General features: G+C 54.8%; 1 protein-coding gene across 1 annotated transcript; it reads right to left on the minus strand.

Annotated features, from left to right (window-relative positions):
* Positions 1-1859: 1859 nt before the first annotated feature.
* On the minus strand, positions 1860-11730 carry LOC128975312 (ubiquitin recognition factor in ER-associated degradation protein 1-like). The gene is made up of 13 exons (XM_054392143.1): positions 11595-11730; positions 10419-10496; positions 6867-6976; positions 6677-6758; positions 5730-5762; positions 5062-5183; positions 4610-4740; positions 4161-4233; positions 3962-4030; positions 3445-3498; positions 2617-2702; positions 2357-2441; positions 1860-1925 (listed from the first exon to the last, which is right to left on the minus strand). Exons 1-13 carry the CDS (start codon positions 11728-11730, stop codon positions 1860-1862), a joined length of 1125 nt encoding a protein of 374 aa, XP_054248118.1.
* Between the last annotated feature and the right edge of the window lie 873 nt (positions 11731-12603).

Here is a 12603-nt window from a genome sequence, read left to right on the forward strand (position 1 = left end):
TGACCATAGAGACCATTGTCTATTCACTGAGATGATGACATAGTAATGAATTTGTAATATTTTATTTATTTTTTAAAAAGTATGGGGGTTTGGGGGTTTTTGTGTTCGGTTTTTTGTGGGTGTTTTTGTTTGTTGTTGGGGGAATTTTGTTTGTGTTCTGGTTTTTTTTTTTTTTTCTTGTTCCTTTAGTTATCTGCTATTTGAATAATGGCTCCACAGATGAGGGTTTTCTCTCCTTCATGCCATGGACATGGTCTTTCTCTGAGAAAGCAATGAAGTGGCTTGCAGCTTCCTCCTGGAGAAAGGAAAGAGGGAAAGGAGGTTGTTAGCTCTCTGCTCACTGCCTGTGCATGAGGGCAGCTGAGCCACTGATACAAAGAAGGTTGCAGCAGCACAGCAAGGGGCTGTGGACGTTGCCTATCCTTCACCTACAGCCTAACACTTTCTTCCTGGCCGTAAGCCAGGAGCCTTGCAGTGCCCTTTCAGCCAGCTGCAGCACACAGCTGCTGGCTCTTGCAGCTCCTCTCAGGCCAGGCTGCTCACAGCAGCAAGCGAGGCCATGGCAGGCTGCTTCCTCCTAACTCCAGGCCCTGTGGAACTCCTACCCCCTTTGGAGAGCAGTGTGCTGGCAAAAACCAGAGAAGCACAGACGTGGGCAGTGGTTGTGCACAGGGCCCTGTGCAAACTGGGGAAGGATCCACCTTTATTTACCTCTCTGTTGGCTCTCCTAGCTGGGGGCTGAGAGTCTCTCAGGAAGGTGATTCTTCCTGGCTTGAAGTCATAGTTTGGGATTCCTCTGGAAAAGAAGCACAAAAATGCCATGAAAGGAGGAATTTAAGAGCAGTTGAATACAGTGGCTGGGAGAGTTTTGGCAGCATGAACTCAGCAGCTGCAGCTGAAGGAGCCAGGGCTGTCCCAGTCAGCCTAGCAGGGATCCTTCCCTTGCTGACAACTGAGTGGAAGGGCCATACCTTGGAGTGGCTGCTGGAGCTGGATGAGGCTCTGCATCTTCCTCCCCCTTGCCCTCCAGCAGTCTGTGTCCTCTTCCAGAGAATGCCTGTGGGGACAGGAGGAGTTGTCATGTACCCACATCTTGCATTTGAAAGGCAGTGCTGAGCCCTGCCTGGCCTTAGGGTTACTCTTGGGTTGCTGAGCCCTAAGAAATGGCTCCCTGCCCAAAGCAGGAGGGTGCTGAGGGCAGCAGGAGAAGGGAACAGCCTGCTGCATTCCAACAGTGGGGCTCCCCCTCCCCAGCCACAGCTCCAGATTGGCAGCAGATGACCCAACCCAGCTGTGGGCACAGGATGGGCAGCACACAGCTGGTTTGCTGGGGGACCCTGGTCCTCCTGTGTCAGCTCCTGTCTGTCCTCATCCACTTCTTCCATTTCCTCCTCTGAATATTCATCCACTTCTATCTTCTCCTGCCCAACCATATCCACCTCTGTGCTCAGCATGCAGAGCTCCCTGCTAGCAAGGACAGCCTGAGGCACTTACTACTGCCAGGACCTGAATCATTGCATCCTCCTGGGGGGCTCTGTCTGGGTACCTACCTCCATTTTGGCTGGCATCAGAAGTATGATCTTCTTCTGCCAGGTTCACACCCTAGAGACCATTATATTTCCACTAAGATGATGAAAACTAATTTTTTTCTAACTAATTTTTTTCTTGTTTTGGTTTTTTGGTCATTTGGGGGTTTGTTTTTTGTTTGTTTGGTATATTTTATGGGTTGGTTTAGTTTTGGTTGGTTGGTTAGGGGTTTTGGGGTTTTTTTTTGTTCTTTTTTTGTTTGTTTTGTTTTTGCTATCAGCTGTTTCTGTAGTTATCTGCTATTTGAATAAATGCTCCACGGATGAGGGTTTTCACTCCTTCCTGCCCAGCGCATAGCCTTTCCCTGAGAAGGGAATAAACTGGCTTCCATCTTCCTCCTGGAGAAAGGAAAGAGGGAGAAAAGAAAGAGGGAAAGGAGGTTGTTAGCTCTCTGCTCACTGCCTGTGCATGAGGGCAGCTGAGCCACTGATACAAAGAAGGTTGCAGCAGCACAGCAAGGGGCTGTGGACGTTGCCTATCCTTCACCTACAGCCTAACACTTTCTTCCTGGCCGTAAGCCAGGAGCCTTGCAGTGCCCTTTCAGCCAGCTGCAGCACACAGCTGCTGGCTCTTGCAGCTCCTCTCAGGCCAGGCTGCTCACAGCAGCAAGCGAGGCCATGGCAGGCTGCTTCCTCCTAACTCCAGGCCCTGTGGAACTCCTACCCCCTTTGGAGAGCAGTGTGCTGGCAAAAACCAGAGAAGCACAGACGTGGGCAGTGGTTGTGCACAGGGCCCTGTGCAAACTGGGGAAGGATCCACCTTTATTTACCTCTCTGTTGGCTCTCCTAGCTGGGGGCTGAGAGTCTCTCAGGAAGGTGATTCTTCCTGGCTTGAAGTCATAGTTTGGGATTCCTCTGGAAAAGAAGCACAAAAATGCCATGAAAGGAGGAATTTGAGAGCAGCTGAATACAGTGGCTGGGAGAGTTTTGGCAGCATGAACTCAGCAGCTGCAGCTGAAGGAGCCAGGGCTGTCCCAGTCAGCCTAGCAGGGATCCTTCCCTTGCTGACAACTGAGTGGAAGGGCCATACCTTGGAGTGGCTGCTGGAGCTGGATGAGGCTCTGCATCTTCCTCCCCCTTGCCCTCCAGCAGTCTGTGTCCTCTTCCAGAGAATGCCTGTGGGGACAGGAGGAGTTGTCATGTACCCACATCTTGCATTTGAAAACCCTTGGCACAGGGCTGCTGTGCTCTCTTATCAGTTGCTATCATTGGCACTGCACTCTGGGGGTCACCAAGTTTCTCTTTAGTCTCTCTACAAGCTGATGACCACTGGCTGTAGGCATGTTTTAGGCTCCTGTCTCTGGACTGCCCCCTAAGGACAGCCATTCAGACTCCTCCTGCTGGGAGCACCACAAAACATTTGTAGATCCTTGCCGGTGAGGCCAGCAGCAGCTCTCAGAGCAGCTCCCAGCATTCTGCACTTGTTTGGAACAACTTTCAGCGTTTGACAACGTGCAGAGCAGGGCAGCAGTAGAGGACTTACACGAATGCCAGGGACACTGCCACCTGCACTGGGGCCTGCTCCAGCAGGAAATCCACTGCCACCTGCACTGGGGCCTGCTTCAGCATCCTGTGAGGGAAGAGTCAGTTACTGCATGGTGTTCACTTGGGGATATGCAGAGCACATGAAGACAGCTTCACATATTTGCAGCCAGACAAAACTGTACAAAACTCCTTTTCCCAAAGCAGCAGTTGGTAAGCAACCACCTCCTAAGGAAGCCCAGCAAAAGCAAGGGGCAAGGAAAGGTTAGCCTTCAGAACCTGTTTGCAAAACCAAGCCTGTTGGAGCTCAGGGCTCCCCCACAAGCAAGGCTGATGTTTAGAGACAGTGATTTTGGAGGGCAGAAGCTTCACTTACTGGGCTCTCTTCATGCCTTGGCTCTTGGTAGCCCAGGGGAGGGACAATATCCACCTATTGACAGAAGCAGCATGAAAAGAAGCATGACTGATCTGTTTCTTTTGATTACCAGCTCTGTGTCACTGTTCATCAAGACTGCACAAAGCAGCACTCCTTCAGTTTGATCAGCAAAGACCTGAGCTTTGCTTGTTCAACACCAGTTGAACTGGGAAGCAAACAAACTAAGCCTCCCAGCAATGAGTCGGAGCATGGCAATGAAACAGAGCAGCAAAGCAGCACCCCACAATATCATTGGGGTTTGAATGAAGGCAGGGCTGTTAAATCAACCCCAGGGGATGAACCACCTTGACTCCCAGCCTCCAGATCTGGGCTCTAGAGTCACCTGGTGGGACCTGCAGTACAGCTCAGGACCCTGGCCAGGGGTGTGCTCCAAGGGAGCATGGGGGACTCTCAAATGATGTCCTCTCCTTTTGGGAGGATGCAGCAGAAGCAGAATTCTGGCTCAGCTTTCACTTACATTGATGTCACAATCGGTGATGATCACTGCCTCAGCCGGCCTTGTCCCCATCACCCGAAGCTCATAGACCTGGCAGAGTGGTGAACAGTGAGAGATTGCCCATGGCAGAGCTCACCTTGTGCAAAGGGAAAGCTCTGCTGAAGCCCAGCAGCTTCCTTGGTTCCATGGGGCAGAATTTCCCTTCTCAGCTCTACTGTACCTTGGCATTGTAGGTGATGGGCACAAGGTCTCCAGTGGTGAGGCAAGGCCAGTGCCTCAAGTCATCTTCCAGTCTTGGCAAGGGGTTAAGGTCAAACAGCTGTGTTCAATGCCACATCAATAGAAAACTCTGACCCTTGATCTCTCAAGGGTGGCTCAGAAGTCATCAGTGCTGCAGACAGCCTCTTGTTGAACGCCAGGCTGTGCAAGTTCCTCTAGAGCACACTCGGGCTCATTGCACATCAAGCCAAGGTTCAGGCTGCTTGGCTGCCAGCTACACTTTGTTCCAGGAGCTGGCAACAGCTCTGCAGAGAAGCTCTCCACCCTTTTACTTTGCAGAAGCAGCAGCAGGAGGTAGCTCCCACTGGGAGAGTGTGAGCCACGCCTGCACAGCTCTGCTTCAGCATTCCAACAGGGAGAAAACTGCTCCAAGACTGCTGGGAAGGATACACTGCTCTGACATCAGTGATGTCCAAAAACTCTGGGCTCTGGGGCTGCAATGTGACTTGAGTGCACATTTGCAGCTGGACGTTCTCCACCTGCAGCACCTCTCCCTCTTCCAGCTCCAAGAGCTGCATCACCTACAAGAATGAACACAGACACCAACCACCAATGTTTCTCATCCCCTTGCCTTGCTGGGCCTGCTCTCTTCCCTGCACCATGCCAGCTTCCCATCCTTTCATGCCAGGGAGCACAGCCTGCTGCAGCGGAACGAGCAGGCTGCTTTGCTTGCTGAGTTCAACTCTCCTGGAGGGAAGCCTGAGCTGGGCCTGGAAGCTGTTGTAGGAACAGGACCAGCAGGGACAGCCAGGGGCTCTCAGCAAACATCCTTTTTCCTCTGGCACTGCCCATTCTCTGCTCCTGCTCCTCACGTGTCCAGGCTTCAGCGTGAGACGACTCACCCAAGGTGGGAGGTAGCAGATGCCCTCCTCAGCAACAAATTCCAGCACTCCACAGTGAGTGCTGCGGTTGCCATTTGGATTGGTCAGCCGGAACACCATAGGGGACGAGGTGTTGAGTTGGCCTGGTGAGGAAGAAGAAACAAATTGCCGCTGTGAAAGGCCAGTGACACGTTGCTGAAGCTTTTGGAGACTGCACATTACCAAGAGAAGGGGGCAGGGACTAGGGGAGAGCATTCCTCTCACACCGTTATTGCAGCTCCTCCAAATCCCAAAGGCCAGTAAGGACCATGTGCAGTGCTGATGCAGTGATCCTTGTCCCCATTTCAAAGCTAACTGTCACTTATTTTATCTTTCAAGTCAGTTTTGCTCCAGACAGCAGCATCCAGAACGAGCAGGCTGAGACAAAGAGTTTCCTGGCTTAGCTGTAACCATTACTCTGTGCCCTGCTGAGAGTTCTGAGCAGCTTGATTCATGCCCTGGGCAGCCCAACTCTGCAGACAAAAAGTGCTTCCAGAATGCATCTCTGGAACGAATTTGTCTCATTTTCTCCATTGAAGTCACGTTTTAGGAGATCACCAAAATCCTGTGGGAGTTGCTCCTATTCCTAATTGTAGTGAATAAACTAGCCAAACCTAATGTTGTAGTTCCCCAGTCAAATATTCACTTACTGAGCTGAGCCAGAGCCGACGGTGGCAGAATTACTGCAGAGAAGAAGGAGAACACAGGATTAGGAAAAGTGGGATGGTGCCAAGAGCAAACCACATCACATTGTAGCGTCCCTTTCTGAAAGTGGGATCTTATATTTTGGCCTTATGGATGGCAACACAGCAGGCCACATTCTGTAACCTGATACAGTGAGGAGCTCTTTGTGCTGGCACCAAAGTGGAAACACAGGATCTGGAACGCTGTGGCCAGATATCCTACCAAGAGCACATCACATCACCTTGTATCATCCCTTTCTCTAGGATCTCCTCTAAAAAGAGGAGATTCTCATTTCTCCTGCAAATTCATTGCTGAGCCAGAGCCTTCAGGAGGATCACTCCTGACAAGTGCACCTGCTAGCATGGAGAGTGCAGAACTGAATCAGACAAAAAGAGGAGACAAGGTGTGACAACAGCTGGTTCTGAAGAAAATGTGTCCTCGAGGGACTCTGCTTGGTTTGGCCTTACAGGTGCCCTTAAATCGATGCCAGCTCACACCAAGCTGGCATTAGGCTGGCAGCCTGAAAACTAACTTGGCCGATCTCTTGTCGTTGTCCAAGTGAAGAAGTGAGGTGCACCAAGGAGGAGAAAGAAGTCCTTAAGCAGGAACTGCCAGGGCTCCGAATGGCCCCGAGCTTTGGACAGAAAAAGAATGTCCTCTTGTGCTGCTCATAAAGCAGGACCCACTGGGTAGGACTTTTCATGACACACTAATGGGGATAAACCCCTCAAGCCCTCCTCCTTCCCGCTTAAAGTGCCCCCCGGGTGCGCCTCTAGCGCCAGCTGCCAAGCCAGCAGCACCTCTCCAGGCTGTTCAAGCTGCTTCTGTAGTCTGGGTCCAGAAGCTCTCTCACTTGATAGGCTTCAGAAGCCCTCCTCCCCCAGGCTGTAGTCACAAGCAAAGGTGCACCTACTCTTCCCGCCTCTCTCCACATCAGGCCTGTTGCTAGTTCCAGCAGTCCTCAACACTGAGAAGCAGCGGTACTGGCAGGAGAACTGGAAGAGAACAAAAGAGCAGAGCATGAGAACAGGCATGGAGGGCACGCTGCAGGGCTCCAGCACGCAGCCACGGAGCTGAGCTAAGCCCAGGGTGGGATCTCACACCTGATTCTGGCGCCGTGCTGGACGCCGCCTTCTTCTCTGTCTCCTTGGCCGCTCCTCTTCAGCCACTACCTGGTGCTGCTGTGGCTCCTCCTGCCTCTGAGCTGGGCTCACTGAAAGAGCAAAGCAAGCTGTTAGCCCTGGCAGGGGTGGCACAGATGACAGCAGAAGGCAGCACGATGTGGTGCTTCCAGCTGCCATGCTCCTGGTCCCCCAGGAGCCTGCCTTTTCCCAGGGGAAGACCTGGGAATGGGCTGGGCACTTTGCCCAACCCGCTCCGCCAGGGAGGGTTCAGACAACTGTGCACTGGCCCCAGCTGCCAGGGGAGTGCTCTGGGCTCACCTGTCTCCTGAGGGACCTGCTGGAGCCTTCTCCTTCTGCTAGGTGGAGGCCCATCAGAAGGTCCTGCCTGCTCCTCCTGCCTGCTGCTGCCTGCTGCAGGATGCTGGGCAGAGCTGGACCGTGGCCTCTTGTTCCTCTCGGATCTCCGTGGCATCACCACAAGTCCTTTGCCGCACAGCAAATGCCTGAGTCTGGGGACCTCGGTGCAGCCCAAGGCCAACCTGATCCTCCAGCGTCCGTGGCAAATGCTCCACTGACCTGGGGGGGTTGTTTGGGGGCATTTATGCACCCCGGGGCCTCTGTGAGGTCACAATCACCCCAGGCTGTGGCCAAGGCCCCTTGCCCCAGACTGCATCCTGTCACCATGGTGGCAGAGGGGATGGCAAGCAGAGGAACCTGGGCCAGAGCAGGGCTGTCCCTCTGTGTCCCTTTCAAGCCCTGCTGCAATCACAGCAGCTAGGATGCTCCGGGTTGTCTTTCTGAGGCTGCTGGCAGTGGGGCTGGCAGCGCTCCCCACCCGCTCCTGCCCGGCTCCGTGGGGAGGGCCTGGGGTAGACCTCAGCTCCTGAGTGGCTTCGGCAGTGGCTGGGGAGGGACAGGCCTGGGCCGTGGCTAAGGAGTGCCCAGGGGCACCCTCGGGCCTCAGCGCAGCCCCCCTGCAGCAGCCCCCTCTGCCCACAGCCCCAGGCAGCCTCCCCCCCACAGCCTGCGCTGCCCACTGCAAGGGGCACCCCGAGTGGGGAGCAGGTCCCGGGGGCACCGCCAGCAGCAGGGAGCAGCCAGGGCAGGCCTTGCTTGGCTGCTCCTTCCCTCTCTCCCACACACCCACGCTCTGCCCTGCTCACTCTCGGGCTCTGGCCCAGGCCCGGCCTCGCTCCTGGGGCCCTGCAATGGTGCAGTGCTGCCAAGGTGCCAGCTGGGGCCACCTCCCCAGGTGAGACCCCCTCCCCGCTCTGCTCAGCTCCCCCTGCCCCCAGAGTGGCTGTGCCGGCACCTCCAGCTGCCTCCAGCCCAGGAACCAGAGCAAGGGCAAAACCCCAGCTGGGCACACCCCACCTGTGCCCAAAGCCAGTGCAAGGATGAGACAGAGCCTGGCTTTGGAGAAGAGGAATAAATATATTTATGGAAAAGATAAACAAATGTGTTTAGAGAAAGACAGAAACATTTTGCTGGGCAGCCTGGAGAAGAGAAAGCTCCAGGGAGACCTTACTGCAGCCTTCCAATACCTGAAGGGGCTACAGGAGACCTGGGGACAGACTTTTGACCAGGGCTGGAAGTGACAGGACTGAGGGGGAATGATTGAAGCTTGAGGAGGGGAGACTGAGACTGGAAATTAGGAAGAAATTCTTTCCACCAATGGGGAGACACTGGGACAGGCTGCTCAGGGACGTTGAGGATGCCTCCTGCCTGACAGTGTTCAAAGCTGGGTTGGATGAGGCCTTGGGCAACCTGATTGAGTGGGAGGTGTCCCTGCCTATGGTGGGGGTGTTGGAATGAGATGGTCTTGACAGTGCCTTCCAACCCAAACCATTCCATGAATCGATGAATCTGAAGAAAGAATAAACAAATAAATTTAGGTGGCTCTGGGATCTAGTGGAAAGTGTCCCTGCCCGTGGCAGGGGGGTTGGAACGAGGTGGTCCTTGGGGTCCCTTTCAACCCTGACAATCCTGTGATTCTATACTTACAGAAGGACTTAAACAAACATATTCACCGAAAGACAAAACCAAACATGTTTTACAAAAGGACTTAAACAAATTACTGAAAAAAAATAAACTAGCCCACAACAAAGAAAGAACAAATCTTCCTAAATTTGTTTGTTCTGCACCAGACCCCACAACTCTGATGAACCTGGAGGCAAAGGCAGGAATGTGGCTGTTGGCCCAAGGAGCAGCCCCTGGCCCAGCAGAGCTGAGGGGTTCCTGAGGGGTTCCTGAGGGGCTCAGCTGCTGCTTGGGCTTTGTCCTGACGGGCACTGGATGCGTCACAGCCCTGGGGCACACTGGGCAGAGCAGGACTCTGCTGCCATTGCTGAGCCCTGCCTCGCCATCTGTGCTTGGGTTGCTGAGCCCTAAGAAATGGCTCCTTGCACAAAGCGGGTGGGTGCTGAGGGCAGCACGATAGTGGCAGTTGTGCCAGCACGACAAGGGGACCCGACAGGTTCTCAGGGCAGCACAGTGGCTGGTTTTGTGCCACCGTAAGAAGGGGACAGGGTGCTGTGTCCCTGCAGTGGAGATCACCACCCCCAGCCACAGCCCCAGCTTGTTAGCAGGTGACCCAAGCCAGATCTGGGCACAGGATGGGCAGTACTCACCTGCTTTGCTGGGGGGCCCTGGTCCAACTGCACTGTCTCCTTTTCCTTCTTCATCAACCTCCACTGACCCCTCTGAATATTCCTTTACCTGCAGCATATCTTTCCCAGCCTGGACATCACACCCCCTGTGTGTCCAGTGCTGTGTCTAGTGCTGTACAGAAACGATTAAAGAATACCTACTGAACAGTCTTAGCTGTTGAGCTTTTTCTGTTTCTCTGTATCAGCATCTTGGCTTGGATCAGCAATAATGTGGCCAGCAGGACCAGGCAGTGATCTTAGCCCTGTGCCAGGCACTGGGGAGGCCACATCATGAGCACGGGGGTCAGTTTGAGCCTCTCACGAAAAAGGAGCCTGAGGGGCTGGAACTGCTCAAGAGAAGGGCAACGAAGCTGGGGAAGGGTCTGGAGCACAGGGCTGGGGAGGAGCAGCGGAAGGAGCTGGAGGTGTTCAGTCTGGAGACGAGGAGGCTAAGGGGAGGCCTCATTGCTCTCTACAAGAGCCTGAAAGGAGGTGGGAGACAGGTGGGAACCAGCCTCTTCTGTTAAGGAACAAGTGACAGATGGGAGGAAGAGACCTGAAATCGTGCCGGGGGAGGCTCTGCTTAGCTGTTAGGAAAAATGTCTTCACTGAAAGGGTCATGGGGGAGCGGAACAGGCTGCCCCAGGAGGTGCTGGAGTCCCCATCGCTGGAGGTGTTTAAAAGACCTTAGCAAGAGAAGCTCAGGGCCATGCTCTGCCAGTTGTGGACCTGGCGCCGCCCGGCGCACCAACAGCGCTTCCCTCCTGCTCACGCTGCCGACAGGGAGCTCATTGCAGCCCCAAACAAACATGGCGCTGAGCAGCAGGGGATCAGGGCGTCACTTCCGCCCTTCCTGCGGGCCCCTGGGCTCCGCTAGCCCTACCCCTGCGCATGCGCCGGCCGGGGCCTGCTGGGGCGCAGCCGCCGTTGGAGCGTGGGCCCCGCGAGCGGCAGCTGCTCCCTGTGAGAGCACCGAGACCAAGGGTTGTGCACCTCTGCCTTGGCTGGGGCTGACAAATGTCCCTCAGCACCACAGCTGTGCAGCTCTGAAAGCCTTCCAGGGCTGGGGATTCAAGTCCCTCCCTGGGCAGCCTGTGGCAGTGTCTGAGAAGCCTTTGAGGGACGAAGGTTCCTTTAATGTGCAACCTGCAGCTCCCCTGGTGCGGCTTGGGAGTGTTTCCTCTCGTCGTACTGCTCGTCCCTTGGGAGAGGAGAGCGATTGCCACCTGGCTCCAAGCCCATGAGCCAGCAGTGTGCCTTGTGGCCCAGAAGGCCAAGGGTATGCTGAGGTGATGCAGAAGCCTGTGGCAGGCAGGTTGGGGCAAGTTTTCCTCCCCCTCTGCCCTGCTCTGCCCTGCCCTGCCCTGGTGAGGCCTCATCAGGAGTTGTGTGTCCGGTGTTGGGCTGCCCAGTTACAGAGGGGCAGGGCAATGCTTGAGAGAGTCCAGCAAAGGCCACAGAGATGCTGAGGAGAATAGAAGAGTTGTCTTAGGAGGAAAGGCTGAGGGACTGGGGGCTTCCTAGCCTGGGAAGAAAGGACTGAGGGGGCAATGGGAATGCTTAGAAACACTTAATGGTGGGTGTCAGGAGCATGAGGCCAGTCTTTTGTCAGTGGTGCCCAGCAACAGCACGAGGGGTGCCAGTGACAGGTTTGGAGATGAGAAGTTCCATCTAAAGATGAGGAGGAACTTCGGTACTTTGGGGGTGGTCAAGTGCTGGAACAGGCTGCCCGGAGAGGTGGAGGAGTCTCTGTTTCTGGAGTCATTCCAAGCCCACCTGGACACCATCAACTTCAACATGACCCTAGAGATGAATTAAAGCCTATTTTGTGCTTTTAATTGCTTTGTTGGGTTTGTGTGCAGAAGGGCTTTGGGAGCAGGGCAAGACAAAGAACAAATCTCCTCTAAGAGACTTCCTTCTGCTGCAGTCCTCACAACTGTGACGAAGCTGGAGGCAAAGGCAGGGATGTGGCTGTTGGCCCAAGGAGCAGCCCCTGGCCCAGCAGAGCTGAGGGCTTCCCAAGCGGCTCAGCTGTGGCTTGGGCTTTGTCCTGACAGACACAGGTCCACCTGCATTGTCTCCTTTCCTTCCTCATCAAGCTCCATTCCTACCTCTGAATATTCATCTACCTCCAGCATATCCTCCCCGGCCACCTCCAGCTCCATCTCGTCTTGCTCCTCCATTTCCACCTCCATTTTCTCTTCCCCCTCAAGCATGAGGTGGCAGCTCCTAAGCCAAAAGCCAAGCAGGAAAGTGCATTGGCCCTGCCCTTGGCAGCCAAGCAGACACACAGGACAGGGTTCTTAGCATCCATGACCCTGGAGAGTGTGCATGGTGGGGGGGAATTAGGGACCTTGGGGGATCTGGGAAGAGTCTGACAGCTGCAGTGCGAGACAGGAACCCAAAGTGGTAGCAGTGTTGCTGTGTTGCAGAGCCAGCTCGCCTGGCAGCTGCAGTAACCACAACCCAGATGCTAACAACTGTTCCTGTATTTATCTAGTGCTTGAGTAAAGGCTCCACAGCTCAGGGTTTTCATTCCTTCTTGCCCAGCACGTGGTCTTTCCCTGAGAAGGGAATGAACTGGCTTGCAAGCTTCCTCCTGGAGCAAGGAAAGAGGGAAAGGAGGTTGTTAGCTCTCTGCTCACTGCCTGTGCATGAGGGCAGCTGAGCCACTGATACAAAGAAGGCTGAACCATGTTGACTGCAAACATCCAGTGCTAGGCACTAGAGTCACCTAAAGGGGCCTGCAGTGCAGCTCTCCAGAGGAACCAGCCAGGCCCTGCCCCATCCTGCCCTGTGCCCTCATGGGCCTCTGCTCACTGCCATGGGGCCCAGCCCAGAGCCCTGCCCTGCCCTGCTGCCCCTGCCAGTGTGGTGCCTGCCTGCCTGCCTGCTGGGCAGCTGTTTGATGTGAGGGTGCAAGCTGGGATCTCACAGCTGATTCTGGGCCCATGCTGGAAGCCTTCTGCTTCTCCTTGGCCCCTCCTCTTCAGCCAGCTGGTGCTGCTGTGGCTCCTCCTGCCTCTGAGCTGGACTCACTCAAAGGGCAAAGCAAACCGTTAGCCCCT

The sequence above is a fragment of the Indicator indicator genome, chromosome 24 (genome assembly GCF_027791375.1).
Source record: "Indicator indicator isolate 239-I01 chromosome 24, UM_Iind_1.1, whole genome shotgun sequence".
NCBI classification, from domain to species: Eukaryota; Metazoa; Chordata; class Aves; order Piciformes; family Indicatoridae; genus Indicator; species Indicator indicator.